A 21423-nucleotide genomic window follows, 5' to 3' on the forward strand; every position below is an offset into this window, starting at 1 on the left:
ATGTGATTGCGCAATACCGTTTTAAATTTTATTGGAAGCAATGTAAATCAATGAAATGGTACACTCACATTCCAAAGTGTCACAATCTGCACATTCAGACAGCAAAAACAGCCAATGGAGCAAAAACAGCCAAGGTAAATATGCCTGAATGCTGCTTGGGTCCAGCGTGCATTCCAAGGTGCGTTCCAACAGAGGCGGAAGTGACGAACTGGAAGTAGTAGCCAGACCAACCTCAATGCATTTTGCGACACTGCATCATCAGGAAGTTAGTCATCGGCCATCTTTCTGGTTCCTATATACCTGCAACCTAATTCTAATTGGTAGATATTAACCAATATAGTCATTCCAAGTCCGTGTCGAATAGGAGAGCATCCGGCCATAATCAGAACAAATAAAATATTGTGGACACTTCATAAAATGAATTCTGTATAATGTAAAGTGTGCAATATATCAGAATGTGACAAACAGGAAGTGTCCACAATATATTATTTGTTATAATTATGGCCGGATGTTTTTCTATTTGACACTGACTTATTGGTTAATATCCACCAATTAGAATTAGGTTGCGAGTATATAGGAACCAGAAAGATGGCCGATGAGAAAATAGGGTAGCCAGGCTGTCAAAGAAGTGTGCCACCTGTCTTGCAGGCTGATAAATCACAACAATCCTCTGAAAAAACTGTAGAAAAATACACTGATCTCCAAAAGACAAGAGATAGGTAAAGGAAGAACTTGAAAATCACGTTGTGGCAATAGAAGAATTCTGACTCCATATCACTTTCATCCACTAGTCTAGCTCTGGGTGAATCCAGGAGAGGCAGATTGCTGAATTTTCAGACCTGGCTTTCAGTAATAGCAAGTAAATTAAAAGAATTTTAAATAAAAAGGTCATGGACACAGGTGATATTGGCACAGAAAGAGTGAGTAGGCATTCTAGAGGGCACAATAATTAGGTGAGGCTGGTTCTTGGAAGCAGGGAAATTTAAACTAGAGTATGTAAAACATGGCTGCTGCCAAAAGGAGGGTGCTTAGTGTGAAGTGAGAAAGTGAAGGACCATGATCAGGAAAATTTTCCCAGAGGTTAGGAGATGCAGAAGGGTATGGAAAGATGGTTTGGAGCAAGATGCGTCATTGATGAGTGCAGTTATAGGAAGAGGGCAAAAGTGCGAGGTAATATACTATATATAGGCTGTGGGGTTGCAGTCTGTCTAGAATGGAGCATTATTGTTTGTAGATACTTTCTAGTTACTGCCCTAAGGCTGGTACGCATTGGCCGAATATCAGGCATCTCAACAGAAACAGGCCCACACTCAGCCAGTGCGTAAAGCAGCCTGTCCGACAGAAGATGTCCAAACGTCCGGCTTCTGTTGAATGGGCATGCTGTCCCCTGTTAGAACAGAAGAGCTCAGTGGGGAGTTCGCTGTACTAATGTAGCACTGCCCCCTAGAGGACTGCTGAGAATTACACTTTCTGGATTCCCCTGGGTTACCCTTAGCAACTGACAGCAGATAAACAGCAATGAAAGTTCTTGGCTCAGTCAATAATCAATTCAGGGGATGTTGTGTTTGTGTTTTTTTTTTTTTGAGAACTTGGATAGGAGAAGGGATTAGTGGGATACTCCAACTATTAACTATTCACATAAAAAACAAAACACAGAGCGCTAAGAAGACCTCCAGCATATGAGGGATAGATGAAAAAATCTAATGAGCAGCTGAAGACAGGGAAGGGGGGAGGGGGGTAGGGGGGAAGGAAAGAGGAAAAAGGCACTGACAATAAATGGGATTGGACTACAAATGAGCATGAACATGAAATGGTACAATTCAATTCGGTACAATGAGATACCATTAATGTCTTTTTATTAACTATTCACAGTCTTGAGGACAGATAACTGTAGAATGCAGCAAGGCCGCTGCTTCACTCTGTCACTGAAGTGAAGATGCTTTAAATGTTCCTGTATGAATATTCTCATCAGGGTTCTAAACTTGGCACCCCCTTTACTCTCCCCTTTACTCTCACTGCCTGTGTGCTGACACTCGTCCCCTGACTCTAGCCTCTGGAGTGGTCCCCTTCCTGCCAAACCCCTGGGCAAGTTCCTCTGTACTCACGGACACTGTTTTTTCAGAGTCACCGCTGCCTCCAAACTCCACTAGTCAGCCTCCACTGGACCTCTGGGTTCAGCCGCACTTTCTAGTTCACCAGGCCGACTGCCTGTGACCCCCTTCCACAACTTCAGAAGCGGAGACAGTCGTCACCCTCCTTCTTCTCGCCCAAAGACCTCTACCTCATGTGCCCGTGGCTTTATATACTCTGCCCCACAATGCACAGAGACAGCTGTCTGTGCCAATCCCTGGGGCTGTAACAAAGCCTGTGTGTCATTGGCCAGGTTTCCTTCACTGTCCAATGTGCCTCCCCATTGGACACAGTGGGGACACTCCCTCAGACCATATAAATCACACACTGTGCAGACCTGACTCACAGATCCTGCTCTCTGTTAAGCAGAGAACAATATAGATTTTGCCTGCTGCTACTCTGACAGGCAGACAGAGCCAAAACTCTACCTAGCACCTGACTAGGAGGGTGCTACACTAACATCACACAGTTAGTGCAGCAAGCTCCTCAGTTTGTTTGTTTTTTTGTTCAGCCCGCTGGGTTGAATGGAAAAAAAAAACTGCCTGTGTGTACCAGGCATCAGTTGAACTCCCTTGTTAAACTGCCAATACACTAATGCAGAAATTACACTTTGACAGCAATTATCATGACAAAAGGGCCCGAGCCCCCTGGCATAGGGCCATCCTCTCAGGGTTGATCTTAATTGATATGGGGTGGGGGAAGTATTTTTAAATGAATAAATAATACTGATTAGGCACTTAGATGAAAGGGGACATTTTCACATCAGGAAATGCCAGAGACCAAAAGATAACTTCTCTAATCAAATAAGACAACAAAAAGTCTGTAATTACACAGCAAAATCAATTTACAGTCATCCCTACCCATGTCAGGTGTGAGTGTGGTGGCGTATGGACAATGTGCTGCTTGCTGTAAACTACCGTCCCTCTGAAGATCTGCATCTGCTTAAATGCCACAAATAAAGATTTTTCTGTCTTTGAACAAAAAATTTGTATAATGTTTAGCTACCTTCACAATTTCCCCTCGATTTACCTTCAACTATGTAGTGCAAGGGCCTGTTTGATCTTATTTGGTTTTGGTAAATCTAAAGGAAAATTGTACAAGAAAACTTGTATAATGTATGGCCAGCCCTAGTCTATGGGACCAAGAATTGTCTATGTGTAAAAACCCTTTTCTGTGATTTCCATTGCCGTTAGATGTTTGAGGGGATTGTTATGCATTTGTTTGGTTTGTTCTCTGCTGTATTGGAGAAGTAGAGAATTTATACAGTAGTATTACTGTTAAGCTCTGCTGTCCACTGTGGCTCATTTAATATCTGAGGAGTGCCAAAGAGGGGACTATTCCTGTTTTCTAGATTTTCACACATTTTTAGCTTTGCTTAAATGACAGCAGTGAAGTTGTGTAAGGCCTCTACTGCACAGTTTATGACTGAGACCTCAAACCTATACTTACAATGCCACCAGGATCATCAAGTTCCTAAAAAAAAAGATTTAATTTTTGTCTATTGATGTTCATGGGGGTTTAGTAATTCTTGGACATTTGGGTTATACTGCTATCTAGAGGATGTTGGAACACTGTCAACCAAAATATTAGGCCAACCTCTGTATAACCTTGTCTCAAACCATTAACAGTTTTTTCCTAATGTCCAGGCTAGGGAGGTTAGTTGCCTTTTTTCTTTGATGATTTTTTTTGTATAGGTGTTTATTTAGGATACAGTGCCTTGCTAAAGTATTCGGCCCCCTTGAACTTTGCGACCTTTTGCCACATTTCGGGGTTCAAACATAAAGATTTAAAACTGTAATTTTTTGTGAAGAATCAACAAGTGGGACACAATCATGAAGTGGAACGAAATTTATTGGATATTAACAAATAAAAAACTGAAAAATCGGGCGTGCAAAACTATTCAGCCCCTTTACTTTCAGTGCAGCAAACTCTCTCCAGAAGTTCAGTGAGGACCTCTGAATGATCCAATGTTGACCCAAATGACTAATGATGATAAATAGAATCCACCTGTGTGTAATCAAGTCTCTGTATAAATTCACCTGCACTGTGATAGTCTTAGAGGTCCGTTTAAGGCGCAGAGAGCATCATGAAGAACAAGGAACACACCAGGCAGGTCCGAGATACTGGTGTGGAGAAGTTTAAAGCCGGATTTGGATACAAAAAGTTTTCCCAAGCTTTAAACATCCCAAGGAGCACTGTGCAAGCAATAATATTGAAATGGAAGGAGTATCAGACCACTGCAAATCTACGAAGACCTGGCCATCCCTCTAAACTTTCAGCTCATACAAGGAGAAGACTGATCAGAGATGCAGCCAAGAGGCCCATGATCACTCTGGATGAACTGCAGAGATCTACAGCTGAGGTGGGAGACTCTGTCCATAGGACAACAATCAGTCGTATACTGCACAAATCTGGCCTTTATGGAAGAGTGGCAAGAAGAAAGCCATTTCTTAAAGATATCCATAAAAAGTGTCGTTTAAAGTTTGCCACAAGCCACCTGGGAGACACCAAACATGTGGAAGAAGGTGCTCTGGTCAGATGAAACCAAAATCAAACTTTTTGGCAACAATGCAAAACGTTATGTTTAGCGTAAAAGCAACACAGCTCATCACCCTGAACACACCATCCCCACTGTCAAACATGGTGGTGGCAGCATCATGGTTTGGGCCTGCTTTTCTTCAGCAGGGACAGGGAAGATGGTTAAAATTGATGGGAAGATGGATGGAGCCAAATACAGGACCATTCTGGAAGGAAACCTGATGGAGTCTGCAAAAAACCTGAGACTGGGACGGAGATTTGTCTTCGAACAAGACAATGATCCAAAACATAAAGCAAAATCTACAATGGAATGGTTCACAAATAAACATATCCAGGTGTTAGAATGGCCAAGTCAAAGTCCAGACCGGAATCCAATCGAGAATCTGTGGAAAGAACTGAAAACTGCTGTTCACAAACGCTCTCCATCCAACCTCACTGAGCTCGAGCTGTTTTGCAAGGAGGAATGGGCAAAAATTTCAGTCTCTCGATGTGCAAAACTGATAGAGACATACCCCAAGCGACTTACAGCTGTAATCACAGCAAAAGGTGGCACTACAAAGTATTAACTTAAGGGGGCTGAATAATTTTGCACGCCCAATTTTTCCGTTTTTTATTTGTTAAAAAAGTTTGAAATATCCAATAAATTTCGTTCCACTTCATGATAGTGTCCCACTTGTTGATTCTTCACAAAAAAAATTACAGTTTTATATCTTTATGTTTGAAGCCTGAAAAGGTTGCAAAGTTCAAGGGGGCCGAATACTTTCGCAAGACACTGTATGTGTCAATTAAATAGATAGAAACAAAGCTATATGCATGAAGAAAACATATTGCTGACCTTTGAGGATATAGGAAAAGCATATAGGGCATCATACTTAACCACTTCTTTTATCGGAAGGATTTGCCCCTAAAGACCAGGCCATTTTGTGCGTTACTTTAATGGCCAATTGCGCGGTCATGCAACTCTGTACCTAAATAAAATTGATGTCGCTTTGTTCCCACAAATAGAGCTTTCTTTTGGTGGGATTTAATCACATGTGCGATTTCAGTTTTTTGCGCTATAAACAAAAAAAGAGTGACAATTCTGAAAAAAGAAAATTATATTTTTCACATTCTGCTATATAACATTCCCCCCCCCCCCCCCAAAAAAAAAATCAATTTTTTTCATCCTTTTAGGCCAATTTGTATTCTGCTACATATTTTTGGTAAAAAAAAAAAATTACAATAAGAGCATTTTGATTGGTTTGCGCAAAAGTTATCACGTCTATAAACCAGGGGAAAGATTTGTCATTTTTATTTATTCTTTACTTGTAATGGTGGCGATCTGCAATTTTTAGCGGGACTGCGACATTGTGGTGGACAGATCGGACCCCTAACTGACATTTTTGACACTTTTGGGGGTACCAGTGACATTACTACAATAATCGGTGCTAAAAATATGCACTATTACTGTAATAATGACACTGGCAGGGAAGGGGTTAACCCCGTGGTGATAACAGCGTTAAGTGTGAGCCTAGGGAAGTGTTTTCTAATTGTATGGGGGAGGGCTTTGTGAAATTAACATAGACAGCTGTGATCCTATATAGGTGGATCACAGGCGCTCTGTGATCATTTCAGAGAGAAGAACGGTCAGCTGTGTTTACAACAGCTAACTGTTCTCTCTCAGCGGGGAGCGATCTTGGGTGGCCGGCGGCAATTGATGCCGCCGGTCCCGTGGATCGGCATCCCCACTGCCTAGTGGGTCCGGGCACGCGCTCGCCCCCAGGACCGCGAACCGACATACCCATATGTCTATTCGGGCAGCCTGCTGCAGTATATCTGTGGCGGGCGGTCAGTGGGCAAGAGGGTAATAGCTTTGTCATCTTAAAGTGTTACTAAACCCACTACAGTAAAATCAGTCTGTACAGTATATGTAGTAAAGCATGCTTGTTATACTCACTGTGAAACCTGAGGGGTTAATCCTTTGCATTGTGTAAAAGTGCCATTTGATCCTGTCTTCTCTGATCCTCCCCTTCCTCCACAGTCCCCAATCCATCTCCCGATAGAACAGAACCATGGAGGCACTCTGCTCATGCTCAGATTTGTTTGAATTGCTAGAGAGTTTGTTTTTTTTTTCTCTTGGAAGGGTGCATGTGATCAGCACAGGGCCAATCAGCACTGTCCAGACAGAGGGTTAGAGGTCATGCAGCCTCATAGGACAGTCAGGTGAGAATGAAATTTTCTGCTACAAGCTTTAACCGGTGCTCAGCCGAACACTGAGCCCCGGTTCACACTTATACGATGCGGGAAGGCTGCAAATTTGCAGCCTGTTCCCGCATCGCAAACGCACCCCTGGCAGTTCACACTGCCATATGCGATACGCTGGGGGTGTCAATGTTATCTTAACGACACCCCCAGTTTGATCGCATATCGCAGTGCAATCTTGCAGTTCGCACAGGATCGGATCGCACAAGTGTGAACCACTGTGCGATCTGATCCTGATGCGGCTGCCAAAAAGGGTCCAGTGCGTCTTTGCTGCGGGTGCGGTGCGAATTTAGCCATACAAAGTGTATGGCTAAACTCGCACCGCACAGCCGATCGCATGTAATGAAGGAGCAGTGCGCTCCGACATTACATGCGATCGCCGCAGCCGCATCAGTGTGAACCGGCTCTGATAGAAGTCACAAGACAGCTATATACTGGTGATAAAAGGTATTTATCCGTTTATATTTACTAAAATAATTGCATTTCCATGTTCTGTGTACTGTGGGAGACCACATATAGTGAATGTAGGCTCCTGCATTTAGTAACATTTTAAGTATTTAAAGCTTAACCTATAGTACTTACTGCAGGTTTGTAAGCAAGTAGGAAAATAGGTGTCCGGGTCAGGCTTGGAGACCAGTAGCTACAACATTAGAGAGAGAGGTTCACACTGATCAGCAGGATAAATACACATGCAGGTCACACTGGTGGATAATGCAGGCTCACCCAAGGTGTAGGGTCTAAACACTAACCAGTCTTCACCAGAGCTCCTGATGGTGGAAATGGGTTTCTCTGCGTACTAGACTTCTGAACCCAGCATCTGATGCTCCCCCCTTTTAAGAGAGAGTGTTCTCTAGAGCAGTGGTCCTCAACCCTGGCATACAGGGCCGACTAACAGGCCAGATTTGCAAGATAACTGAAATACATCCCAGGTGATATCATTTGCTGTTCAGTGATTGCAGTACTCTAGTCTGCATCTCCCCAAGGTAATACCTAAAATCTGGCCTGTTAGTGGGCCCTGTAGGCCAGGGTTGAGGACCACTGCTCTAGAGTAGTATGTCTCTAAGTATCCATTGCTAATAAGCCACTTACTTCCCTGTATGGTCAACCACCAGTACACACTGTTACCTTGCAGCCAAATTCCCCTAAGTGGAAAAGTAAAAGTATGGCCGTCTTTGTGAGACCTAGTTAATAGAAGATAGATCCGCTTCTGTGAATAAATTGCAGTCATCTGGGAAAGTCTCCTTATATTCTGTCGTCTTCCTTTTCTCTATCAAGCTGTTATTCCTGGTGTTGGTACTAGGATTTCTTCCCCTAGCTCCTCAACAGAGGATTTTGCCCTCTACAGGGACAAGTTTTATTATTTCTAGAATTATACATTTCATAACTGATTAGGCAGATTTACTGTGTTTATAATTCACCCCTGCAATATATACTGTATAGGTGTGATTCAGATAGACAACTCCTCATCTGATGTCCTTTTATGCTAGTCTGAGTCACAATATACATTATCTTCACCCCTGCCTACCCCTTTTTTATACAGGGGATTTAGGGTTATTACCCTTCTATTTTTTCTAGTTTAAAGCGGAGTTCCACCCATTTTTAATACGTTGGATTACATAGATGTATGTAATCCCCTTTAAAACGACTTTTACCAATGGAAACTTTTTTTTTTGCTAGTAAATACCTTATTTTCTTGTTTATTCCTCCTCTTCTCACTTCCGGGTCCGATCGGCGATGACGTCATTCGGCGATTCGCAGTGTGTGCTGGGATGTATTCCATGCCAGAAATCTCGCAGTATTACCCAGGATCTGAGCTGTACTGTGTGTATTCAGGCTGTGACCTGCCCCGCCTCCGCCCCACCTCCTCTCAGTGAGTTGTACTATATGCATTGTATTCAGGACGTGCTCTGTCCCGCCTCCGCCCCGCCTCCTCTCAGTTAACTCAGTGAGGATATAATGCTTTCAGTCCTTGCTCACTGAGAGGAGGCAGGGCGGAGGCGGGGCAGAGAACGGCCTGAATACAATGCATACAGTACAACTCACTGAGAGGAGGCGGGGCAGAGAACGGCCTGAATGCACACAGTACAGCTCAGCTCCTGGGTAATACTGCAAGATTTCTGGCATGGAATACATCCCAGCACACACTGCGAATCGCCGAATGACGTCATCGCCGATCGGACCCGGAAGTGAGGACAGGAGGAATAAACAAGAAAATAAGGTATTTACTAGCAAAAAAAAAAAACTTTCCATTGGTAAAAGTCGTTTTAAAGGGGATTACATTCATCTAAAGTTACGAAAATGGGTGGAACTCCACTTTAAGGATTTCTTTTTTTTGCCATCTTCACTTGGATTATCTGCTGAGAGGGCTCTCACATCCATGTATGTGTCCTTAAGAGATTACTTGTCTATCAAGTAACATCCTTTTTATTATAAACTTCTCTCACCCTAAAGTGAAGAGTTTAGGGGATCTACTTAAGACTCCATATGTAGACTAGTTAGTCTTTTCTCTGGACATATATTGTTTATATAAGCTTTCTTTCCCAAAAGTCAAGAGCTAGGTATGCTAGGCTTAAACCTTTACCATGGTAAATATTCATTGTTGTTGACCACCTTAGTTGTTGGCCCAAGTTTTCTCTTGTTCAGGTAGTTTGCCATTCCATCTGCTTTGTTTATGATGTATGATTGGTTATCTTACGCAATGATAATTGATGACCGTTATTTTTTAAGTACCAGTTCCTCCTAACTGGTGATTGTCTTTACTGGTCTGGAGAACTAGGTTGATTCTCAATGCCCTCCCCATGGGTTGTAGAAATTTCCATATTTGGTTGACCAAATTTGTTCAGTTATTCATCCCTTCTGATACTCTATAATATGAATTTCTTATCTGTTGAATCTCTCAATCGCTTATTCTCACCCCTCAGTTACACCCCATTCACACTTTTGCGACTTGTCATTTGACTTTGGACATCAAGTCATAACCAGTGTTTTCCAATGATAACTATTTATACAATATATGTGTGACTTCAAAGTAGTTAATGCACTACTTTGGTTCGACTTTCATGAAACTTGAGGGTAATAGACTTCAATGTTAACTCTCAAAAGCTGCATACAAGTTGTATCTGAATGTTTTATATGCAGTGGGTCTGACTTTGCAGAGGGACAAGAAGTCACATCCATGTCCCACCCATCCAAAGTTGCGTCAAAGTTACACTCCAAAGTCACACGACTTTGGAGTCCTACAAGTGAGAGTAAATGGAACCTGAGACTGATTTATGACATCTCAAATGTCCAGGAACTGCTAAATTCCTGTGTACTCGATAAACAATAGAGAAAATACAATTTTTGTACTTATAAATACATTTATTTCTTGAAAGCCTTTTGGGGACACAGGTCCCATTCCTCTTTGTTAGTCTTCTTATATAATGCTTTCTCTCAAAATTGAAGTATGACATTGGAAGCGGGGTTATACAGGGGCTGGCTTAATTTTTTTTGTTTGGCAGTGTCTCAACCTTTTGTAGGTGACAGTATAACTTGAATGTCCAAAAAAATACTAAATTTTGAGAAAGATGGCAACAATGTCAAACTGCATATTTTTCTTGATACCGGTTTTGTGTAAAGTTTATTGGGGTTCTGATGTTGTTTTCTAATTCAGAATGTTTCTTGCTTTAGTGAAGTTATTCTTGGACTACGTATTTTGCTTTTTTGGGGCTATGCCACCTTATGCCACCTTAGGACACAGACCTTATGTTAAGACCTACTAAACTATGTAAACTTTAGTTATTTAGTTATTTTTGGTCTCTTTACAATTCTTTTAAGGCTGCATGCAGGACTAAATATTTAGCCTACATAATCTATACTTCTTTAGTATATATTCTGGCAATATTACCAATGGTAGTTAGAATTAAAGGGTAGAAGGTCACTTATCATAGTCAAAAGTAGTACAAAAGGCTTATTCATTTTAGGCATTCAGAGAGACCCAGGAAAGGTTAAATAAACATAAAAAAACACTTCATCACGAGGTAAGTACCTATAAAATTATGTAAAGAAACCAACAAAGAAGGATCTAAAAATTCTAAGGTTCTTTTTGTGAATAAATATTTAGATGATTATGGTTGATCCAAGCAGAAAAGTCTTCTGGCATTAATAAAACTGGAACCTTTTTCCTTGTATAATTAAATAAAACTACTTTATCACTTTTCTTACCAGAGATGGGCCTGGCTGTACTTTTATCATACTAAAGGCCCGCTGTGGAACTTTTAGGATCCACAGTGCCTACATATTTATATGTAGGCAGATAAAATGCTCCTCCCTGTGGGTTATAACATAAACCTGAGTTTCATTTTTCAGTAAACCTAATTAAAAAACAAAAATGTAACGTATCCCTTTTCACCGCTTTGATAATCAAATTGTCCAAACTGAAACTGTCTAGATTTCCAACCATGGGGATAACAAGTCAAATGCCTGGTGTGCTTAGCTGGTAACTGTGTGGAGTATAGAGCAATAATTGAAATTTAGATGTTATTTATCTTTCATGTAACCATATTTTATTTACTGTTTTCAGTAATTTTTTTTTGCTTCTGATGCAGGTAGTGACAAGCTGTACCACCAGTGGCTATCAACAGTAAAGGTAAAAATTCCAAATGTTTTCTACAGTAATATCTTATTTGTATAGTCTGCAACTTTATTATATATATATATATATATATATATATATATATATATATATATATATATATATATATATATATATATATATATACTGTATACACTGATCAGCCAAATCGTTATGACCACTGACAGGTTACGTGAATAACATTGATTATCTTGTGACAATTGCATCTGAAATTTGGTGGGATACATTCGATAGCATGTAAACATGTTGTCCCTGAAGTTGATGGGTTAAAAGCAGAAAAAATGGGCATCACAGTTTGTTGTGTATGGGGCTGCATAGACACAGACTGGTCAGGGTGCCCATGCTGACCAGTGTCCACTGCTAAAAGTGCCTACAGGGGGCACGCGAGCATCAGAACTGGACCACCAAGCAAAGGAAGAAGGTGGTCTGGTTGGATAAATCATAATTTTTTTCCACATCACATGGTTGGCCAGGTGCTTCTGTGTCATTGAAAGAAGGCACCACCATGGGAAAGAGATGGCACCAGGATGCAGTATGGGAAGGAGGCAAGCTGGCAGAGGCAGTAGGACGCTTTGGACAATGTTCTGCTGGGTAACCTTGGGTCCTGCTATTAATGTGGATGCCTCTTGATACATACCACCTACCTAAACATTGTAGGAAATATTGTCTGGAATTGTATTATTTTAAATGTAACAATACATTTTGTATTTTTATAAAAATTATTTTGTTTTTTTTGGCACCTGAAAAATCCCCAACCCAATTCTCTCTTCCTCCATATATTATGGTTGGTTGAGGTTCTTTCCTATTTCTACCTAAACATTGTTCCTGACCAAGTACATCCCTTTATGGAAATAATATTCCTTGATGGCAGTAGCCTCTTTCAGGAGGATAGTGCTCCCTGCCAAACTGCAAAAATGATTCAAGAAAGGTTTGAGTAATACAACAACGTATTTGAGGTGCTGACTTGGCCCCCACGTTCTCTGTGGGATGTGTTTAAAAAACATGTCTGATTCATGGAGACACCACCTCACAAGTCACTTAAAGAATATGTTACTGATGGCTTGGTGCTAAATACTACAGTATATCTTTAGATGTCTGGTGGTATCCATGCCCAGGGCTGTTTTGGCAGCAAAAAGAGGACCTACTGTAGGTGAGCACACTTTGAGGCACATATACCAGTCCAGTAATGTAGTGACAAACAGTGTAGTGTTTATTGGTGCTGTTTACAAGTCCATATACAGATGCTCTACAGTGTTCCACAAAATAAACAAGGCAAAAACCCCAAAATAAAATCCTAGCTGTGTCCTGGCACTAACTACACAAATCCATGTTCTAACTAGCAGACTGAGAAAGCCTTAATGCTTGTTAGCCTCCACATTTTCAATTTTACTGCTTCCACCAACCTTGCAGCTCTCACAGACATGAGTTGTCTGCTTCCCATGCTCAGGAGCACTGACTGTGTGACCCATGTGAGTCTAAATTGCCATAAGGGAGAGTTGCAAACCCCAAACTGGACATAGAATCAGAGGTCCCTAAAAGTGTACGATAGGAACCTGGGAGATCTGTAAACCCCAAACAGGACTTTTTTAGGCTCCGTTTGAGCTCCCTTTGTATGTATGTATGTATATATATATATATATATATATATATATACAAACATTTTTGTTTTCACATTTTGCAAAGTTTGTTTAATGGGTCGTAAGAAAGCATATATCTGTGCAAAAATAGTGACATTTAATTGTGGCTCTGCTTACATCTCACCACATTTTAATTCCCAGCAAAGACCACCTAACCCAAAACAACTTTTCTTGCAACATAATTTTCCTTTTTGTCTGCTGTTTTGATTTGATGAAAGTTGCGGTCTATATCTCCACTGTGAGCATCATAACTGTTCTGTGCACTACTTATATATATATATATATAAAATGGAAGAGTCTGTGTCTCACGTCTCATCGTTATTTATTGCAGAAAGGGAGTGGAGCCTTTATTAACACAATGAAGACCAGAGCCAATCCAGCTATGAAAACAGTCTACAAGTTTGTAAGTATCTCTATTTCAGTATATGCAATATTCACATGGATACAAGGTCAGCAGTACTAAAAGGCAGATGAAGTACTGCCGAGCAGAGTTATTAATCTCTTGATTGGACACTGTTGATTCCATTGATTACATTAAATATTTAGCATACGCAAAGGTCTCTGCTGAAAAAAAAAAATCACATGTTGGTTTAAAATAAAGAGCTTGTTACTGCTTAGAAATGAATAACTTAATGAAATAAAAAGATCTTGAAGTTCAGTTTATTGATGAACAGCATATTTTGTGTAACTTATTTCAAATTCTTTTTTGCTAAATATTTTTTCCAAATGAAAATAGAGCATGTGCTCTCTTTTTCATTTAGCCCTTTAAAAACATACATTTGAAAGCTAGTTAAAAAAGATAGCAGTGTTTCTCAACCAGGGTGCTGCAAAGAGTCCTCCAGGGTGCAGAAAATTACCCCAACTAAGGCAGGCAGTTAGAGTAAACATTCTTCACTGTTGGCTTAAGCCTTTTTTTTTAACTTTGCTGCTGATCTGTTTACTTGTACACTTTCATGTAACCTCCCCTGTGTCCAGGGCTGCTGATAAGGCAGTACAGCCAGCCCTCTTGTACTGGGTCCAGGCCTCATAAACTCCACAGGGGGTTGGGGGGCTGGCGGGCCCGGGTAGCTTTACGGTTAATTTCTAGCTTTAAAAAAATAGAACTTTATAACCCACAGCACCACACCCAATTGATTTTAGGGAATATAGTAATTTCCTGGCCCCCCTTAGGTCAACAGAGGGGCCCAGGAGGTGAGAGCAGAGGAGGGACTTTTTTTTGCCATTTTCGGGCGCATGCACATTATCCAGCACCACATGCTGCTCTTCACCTGTGTACCTGCACTGATTATATTTCCAGCCACCCACTTGTGCCTTCCCTGGCGGATGGATTCTAATGTGGAGCCGCTTCCCTGCCTCAGAAAGTGGCGGCACTCGAGGGAAGGAGCGATCACTGAGGAGACTCAGAGTGCAGCGGGAGTACTTCTGAAAGTGGTACACAGGCAAGCAGTCCCCTGCACATGGCACACTGACAGGTCACACAGGCTACTCAGGAAACTGCAGTCCTCAGACTCCTGGTGTGTGCTTAGGCTGATGATGATCATCATCATTATGTTGTTCACAGCACAGCTGGTTCTCTATGGCTCTCTGTGTCACATGGCTGTTGGGTGCTAACTGTGTTATAGCTGTACTGTGTTATAGTCTGTAGCACACAGTAGAGCGATAGAGAACCTGCTGTGCTGTGAGCAACGTAATGATGATGCACACAGATGCTACTTTACACTTGTGTTTAGGGGGGGCGGCAGTAAAAACACACAGCGGAGCTGCATTTTTGCGACCCCTCAAACCACTCCCCTTTTAAGAACCTTTCACTCCAGCTTTCCAGTTAGGTCTGCCTGTTAGTTTTTCCTGTGGACCTGATTGAAAGCTCCTTGTAGGTCTAGGGAGTCCCGATGTAATTGGGCTTGTGTCTGTTTACATCCACCTACCTCCTTGTTCAGTCAGGTGCAAAAGAAATTGAAAAGGACTGCGTCCTAAATGTGACAGATCAGAGTTAGCCTGATGTAACTTGACACAAGTCCATTTACATCTGGCTACCCATAAAGCCACCACAAGTCCTTTGTGTATGTGGTCACACTCTGAATGGGCATGGACATCAAAACACTGACATCTGTCCCATTCAGCTCCACTTATGATTGCTGGGGCGCTGTGACAGATTCCTGGCAGGAAAGCTATGGTGGGTTCAGACTAGGGTCCGAAGACACCTGAGCTCATCCCATCTAATTAGTTGTTGTGAAAAAAGTTGTAAAATAAGACATCTCTGCTGCCTAATAATATGTGTAATAAGTTTGAAATATTAATGGTTATTAAAGGATAAATTCACCTTTTGGAACATGTTACATGTTTCACCTGTTTTTAGGGTAGAATATGTAACATGATCCTGCCACCAGTTTCCCCGATTTTTCATTCATTCATTTTTAATGGCACCCCTCTACATCTAGAAAATATGTGTGCATTCACACCTGCTAAAACTTATGGTACCATGTGTTCTGGTGCTACTCGATTTAAAAAATCATGCCAGCGCCTTTTTTGCATGTTTTGTGCATAGGGCAGCCCACTGGAAAACACTAGGCCTAATAATGCACTAAAAGTTCACGTGTTTGAATGCACCTCCTGGTATGAATGAGCCCTGGCGTGCCCTGAGATTTTGTACAATTCTGAAGGGTGCCATGATTGAAAAAAGTTTGAGGAACACTGATTTTTTATGGTATGGAAATCATTGTTGCCAATATGCTTGTTAGATTTATTTTATTTAATGTGACCTAAGGACACTAAGAGGCAACAATTCTGAAGCAGGTGTATGGCCTTAACCTAGCTAAAAAAAATAAAACAGAAAGAAAAAAACACATTTTAAATCACAGTGATGGGCAGACTAAAGTAAACGATGGTATCTGGTCTACGCTATAAATAGAGGTCTTAAAGCCCCTTAAAGCATCTATGTTAATTGGATACAGAGGGGGCGTCTGATTTTGTTATATTCCTGTTGTATAATAGATTAGTATTTGTCACCCTTTAGATGGTGATCAAGCACATTTACTTTTTTTCACTGAACTTTAAAAACGTTATAAATATATGTATTATTTGTTTCATGTTTTTTTTTTAGAAAATTTAAATTTATGTTTCTGTTATACAGGCTAAGGACCATGCCAGGATGGGAATTAAAGAAGTGAAAAACCGCCTAAAACAGAAGGTATTGCTCCTTTTGCCACATACAAACATGGGGCATCCACCATGTTTATTATATTAAGAATTGCTTGTACAATATTTGTTTAGAGAAGATACCTTATTAAAGATACATCTAACCCAAGTATTTTGTGCACCTCCCCCAGTACAGGTAGTGTATTAGATGTATTTATTTTACCCATTTCTCTCTCTCCAACATATTACACAGGACTCTGACACACAGAATCATTACTATCAGAGCGGAAGGTGAATGTTATTTATGTTTACATGCTTGTTAGTTCACCTTTGCAGAAAAACTGTAAAGTTGCCCTTACACCAGATCCCCTTCCCACCCCCCAATCCCCGCAGTACTTACTCCGGTGATCCTCAGCTATCAACGCTCCCAAAATCGCTCCTCTGGTCCGGGGATTTGCAATTGCTGCTGTGGTCTCTCTCTCTGCACTGCCAGGACAGACCAGAGACATTCTTATTGGTCAGTGGTGTCCAGTCAGAATCATTATGGTCCATCCTAGCAGCGTAAGATTTGAGGGTGGGGGGGGAATATTTAAAGGGGTCTGGTGTTAGTTCACCTTTCCAGTTTTTCTGTAAAGGTGAACACTTTAAGGCCATACTATGGTGTCTTAACTATCTCTTTAGGATCTTTTTGCACGAGCGGTGCACCCGACGGACTCCGAGCAGACGGATTACAGCTCCGTCTCGGATGAGACTGGACCGCCTCTCCGTTTTCATCCGATCCTATCTGAACAGATCCTCCAGAAAATAGGGTTTCCATCTGTCCGGATTTCACGGATAGTATCGAAGTGCAGACATGTCTCTGCTCACATCCGCTGCCTGCATGGAGCATCCGATCAGGTCCCCCTGAAAAACTGACAGGTGGACCAGATCGGAAAGCCCGTGTGAAAAGGGCCTTGCAACAGCTCCTGTCCTAGTGGATTGTACAATCTGATGCCTTTTTTGCAGCCATACATGTTTTTTTTTTTTTTTTTTTTAAGTTGCAGTACAAAGTTTAAACAAGTTACAATAGTCTTTCACGTTTATGTGTTACTATGATGTGGAACCTTAAACAAAACCTTAAACAAAAAAAAAAAAATTATATGATAAAGTGTAAATAACTTTTGGAATAGATTGCAACAAGAAACTTTAAATATTTACCTGCCTGGTGGATAAGGCATAGAAAAGACCAACAATTCCGTTGGTAAAGGAAAACTATCACAAACCACAAATCTCACTAAACGATGTCAATATATGTATATCTACCCAAAAGTTTGCTTGTAACCGAAACGTGGGTAATCCAATATACAAAATAACACTAGGGCTCACAAGCAGATATAAACACAACACCAAAAATTAAATTTATTTAAAAAATGCATTTTTTTTTTTTTTTGGGGTACACGTAAACATCCAGGTATGTATACATTTATTGATATGGTTTAATGACATTATCTATTATTGTAAGAGTTTTCTGTTGGCACTGGATTGTTGGTTGTCTTTTTTTTTTTTCATTTTGGCTAGAGCAAGGGAGGGTTAAAACCCCCGTCAGTGTTTTATTTTCTTTCTTTTTTTGCCATCTGTGTCCCATTGGGGAGATTTGCCTTTACTTTCCGCCCCATAGGCAAATCAAGAAATGAGAGGAAACCTCTCTAAAGTGAGGAAATCTCGGATATCACCAGAACTAGTGTCCTAACTGGGAGATTTCCCCTCTATTAGATTTCTTTTACTTTCGATGATAATGGTAAACAGGACAAATAGAGATGGTGAATCTCCCTAACAGGGGCACAGACAACACGAAAACTGACAGGTGTTCTAATCCCTCTCCCCTCTGTCCAAAACTTTTAAAAAAAAATTGCTTTTAGTTGCAGTTTGAGGGCTTTTTTTTCTCTGCCTTTCTTGCTGTGGGTTTATGATCTATAAATATATATATATATATATATATATATATATATATATATACACAGTATCTCACAAAAGTGAGTACACCCCTCACATTTTTGTAAATATTTTATTATATCTTTTCACATGACAACACTGAAGAAATGATACTTTGCTACAAAGTAAAGTAGTGAGTGTACAGCTTGAATGTCCAGATTGAGCCCAATTTGCTATTTTCCCTCCCTGGTGTCATGTGACTCATTAGCGTTACAAGGTTTCAGGTGTGAATGGGGAGCAGGTGTGTTAAATTTAGTGTTATCACTCTCACTCTCTCATACTGGTCACTGGAAGTTCAACATGGCACCTCATAGCAAAGAACTCTCTGAGGATCTGAAGAAAAGTAGTATTGCTCTACATAAAGATGGCCTAGGCTATAAGAAGATTGGCAAGACCCTGAAACTCATCTGCAGCACAGTGGCCAAGACCATATAGCAGTTTAACAGGACAGGTTCCACTCAGAACAGGCCTAGCCATGGACGACCAAAGAAGTTGAGTGCACATGCTCAGCCTATCGACCACTATATACTGTAGATAGCTGTAAAACCTTCTGATGTAGGAAGTTTCACAATGAAATCCACTAAAATCATTCTCCATGGTCTGCCTGGGATTGGCAGGGGTTTAGGCAGACACCATGCTTAGGTCCTGTTACACTTGTTTCGGGTACATGTGGTGCATGCCTCCACCTATTTCCTGCAGTCTTTCTCCAGATGGGGCCACCAGAATGTGCGTAGTACTAGCTCAGTTTTCTTACTGTCTCCAAAGGGACCTGTTAATGCATGGCCGGTGGCATAGACTCAGAACAGGAACGTGTTCTTCTTCTGGAACAAATACACTATCTTGGTGCCATAATAGTTCAACCCTTATTTGTAAGGATGTCTTGGAGGCTGTTTAATTTGAGGGATAATGCCTTCTTGCAACAGGAGAAAGTTTCCAGAGGAGAGAATGGTGTCAGGGAGCTCTGTTTCCTCAGGCTCACCAAACAGAGAGAGATTTGGTATTTTTGTACTCAGACCTGAACATTATGTGGAAGGAAAACCTTTGAAAAGAACAATGCCCACCTGGCTTGACGTGGATTTAGACATTTCTAGACAGTTCTCAAGTATTCAAGTTTCTTATGGTCTGTAAAAAGGATTATGGGATGAGCTGCCCCTTCCGGGGGATAACTCCACTTCTCTAGTGCAGCTTTAATTGCAAGCGGTTCACGGTCCCCTACATTGTAATTCTTTTCTGCCAGTGAAAGTTTATGAGAAAAGAATGCAACTTGGTGCAGAAGGGCTTTGGTCCCCTGGGATTGAGAGAGCACTGCTCCCACTGCCGATTCTGACGCATCAACCTCCAACACATATGGTAAGCTTGGATCGGGATGCCTTAGAATTGATGCAGAGGTAAACAGTTGTTTGAGGATTTCAAAAGCAGACTGGGCTTCGGAGTCCAGGAAAACTGGTTGCTATGTGATAGGAGAAATGATGGCTGAAAATCCCTTGATGAACTTCCGATTGAAGTTTGCAAATCCTACGAAACATTCTATTCCTTTTTGTATCTGTGGGAGCCGGCCAATCCAGAATGGCAGCAACTTTTTGGGGATCCATCTTTATGACCTCTGTAAAGATTATTTATCCCAGGAACTGGATGCACAGACACTCATATATACACTTCTCTGGTTTGACATATAAACCATGTTGTCGAGTCGAGCCAGCACCTTCTTTACATGTTCCTGGTGAACCTCCAACGAAGGGAAAAAAATCTAAATATCGTTCTGATAGATGATGACAAAAAAATGTCATTGACAAAATGCTGGAATGTGGCAGGGGCATTACACAGGCCAAAAGGCATCACTAGGTATTCGAAATGCCCAAATCGAGTACGGAATGACATATTCCATTCATCCCCAGCTCGTATGTGGACCAGATTATATGCCCCTCGAAGATCTAGTTTTATGAAGATAGTTGCTAAACTAAGTCTTTGAAAAAGTTTAGGTACCAGGGGTAGGGGTACCTGTTCTTGACTGTGACCTTGTTGAGCTCACGGTAGTCGACACAGGGTCGAAGAGAATGATCCTCCTTCTCCACAAAAAAGATGCCTGCCCCAGCCGGAGAGGTAGATGGACGAATGAACCCTTTCTTCAGACTCTCATCAATGTAATCCTTAAGAGCTATGAGTTCAATTTCAGATAAGGGGAAGATTTGTTCAAAAGGCACCTCAGCCCCCGAGAGCAGCTCAATTGGACAATCGTAGGACCTATGAGGAGGGAGAGGTTCTGCCCCTTTTTTACTGAAAACGTCTACAAAAATCCTGATATGTAGTAGGGACAGATTTGCATGCTTCAGGGTCAGAATCCATACATAACAGGGATGATGGGGAACATGGAGGTTCCGGTAGGCAATGTTGCTTGCAGTAGGGTGAATTGAACTAAATCTCCCGCGTTACCAAATTTATGTGCGGGTTATGTTTCTGCAGCCAAGGCATGCCTAGTATAATGGGGAACAAAGGTGAGGCAATGGCAACTAAACGTGAAAGTTCCTGGGGATAGGTTGCAGTGGTGACAGGTAGCGGGATAGTCTCTTGAGAGACTAATCCAGACTTGATGGTAGACCCATCGGCAAGATGAACAGAGAGCCTCCAGGCCTTGGGCTGTAAAGGTATCTGGTGTACAGCGGCAAAGGACAGGTCAATGAAGCAACTGCAGGCTCCAGAGTCAATTATAGCTGGTACTTGAATAGTTCCTCCTGGAAGCTGTAACAGAACAGAGAGAGGTAGATGAGAAGAGCCACCTGGCAGAGCTGGAGACTTGGAAGAAGAAATAGATCGGCACTTACAGAGTTTGGTTGGACAAGTTCTCACATAGTGGCCCGGTTCCCCACAGTATAAGCACAGGTTATTCTGGCGTCTGCGTTGACGTTCCTCGGTGGTAAGTGAGGGACAAAGTAGGCCAAGCTGCATGGGTTCAGAGGAGTCGTGAGCAGGTGCTGAGGGTTCAAAAGAAGCTAGACCCAGTAAATTGGCAACCCGGGGTAACATCCATACAGAGCAATAAGGTCTGGCAGATCTTTAGTCTGCGCTCCCTCAATCTCTGGTCAATCTGGATGGATAATTTTATGAGATCCTCCAGCAAGTGTGGGACCCTAATTCGGGCTA

General features: G+C 41.5%; 1 protein-coding gene across 4 annotated transcripts in view; it reads left to right on the forward strand.

The window, feature by feature from the left end:
• The window catches only part of DENND1A (DENN domain containing 1A), a 1402774-nt gene that overhangs the window by 1105800 nt on the left and 275551 nt on the right, over positions 1–21423 (forward strand). For all 4 annotated transcript variants that reach the window (XM_082262893.1, XM_082262895.1, XM_082262894.1 and 1 more), the window contains exons 16-18: positions 11496–11536; positions 13511–13582; positions 16310–16366. In XM_082262893.1, the coding sequence (XP_082119019.1) occupies positions 11496–11536; positions 13511–13582; positions 16310–16366 (170 nt within the window). The remainder of the gene's footprint in view (positions 1–11495; positions 11537–13510; positions 13583–16309; positions 16367–21423) is intronic.

The sequence above is a fragment of the Pelophylax lessonae genome, assembly GCF_965119305.1.
Source record: "Pelophylax lessonae genome assembly, chromosome: 7".
NCBI classification, from domain to species: domain Eukaryota; kingdom Metazoa; phylum Chordata; class Amphibia; order Anura; family Ranidae; genus Pelophylax; species Pelophylax lessonae.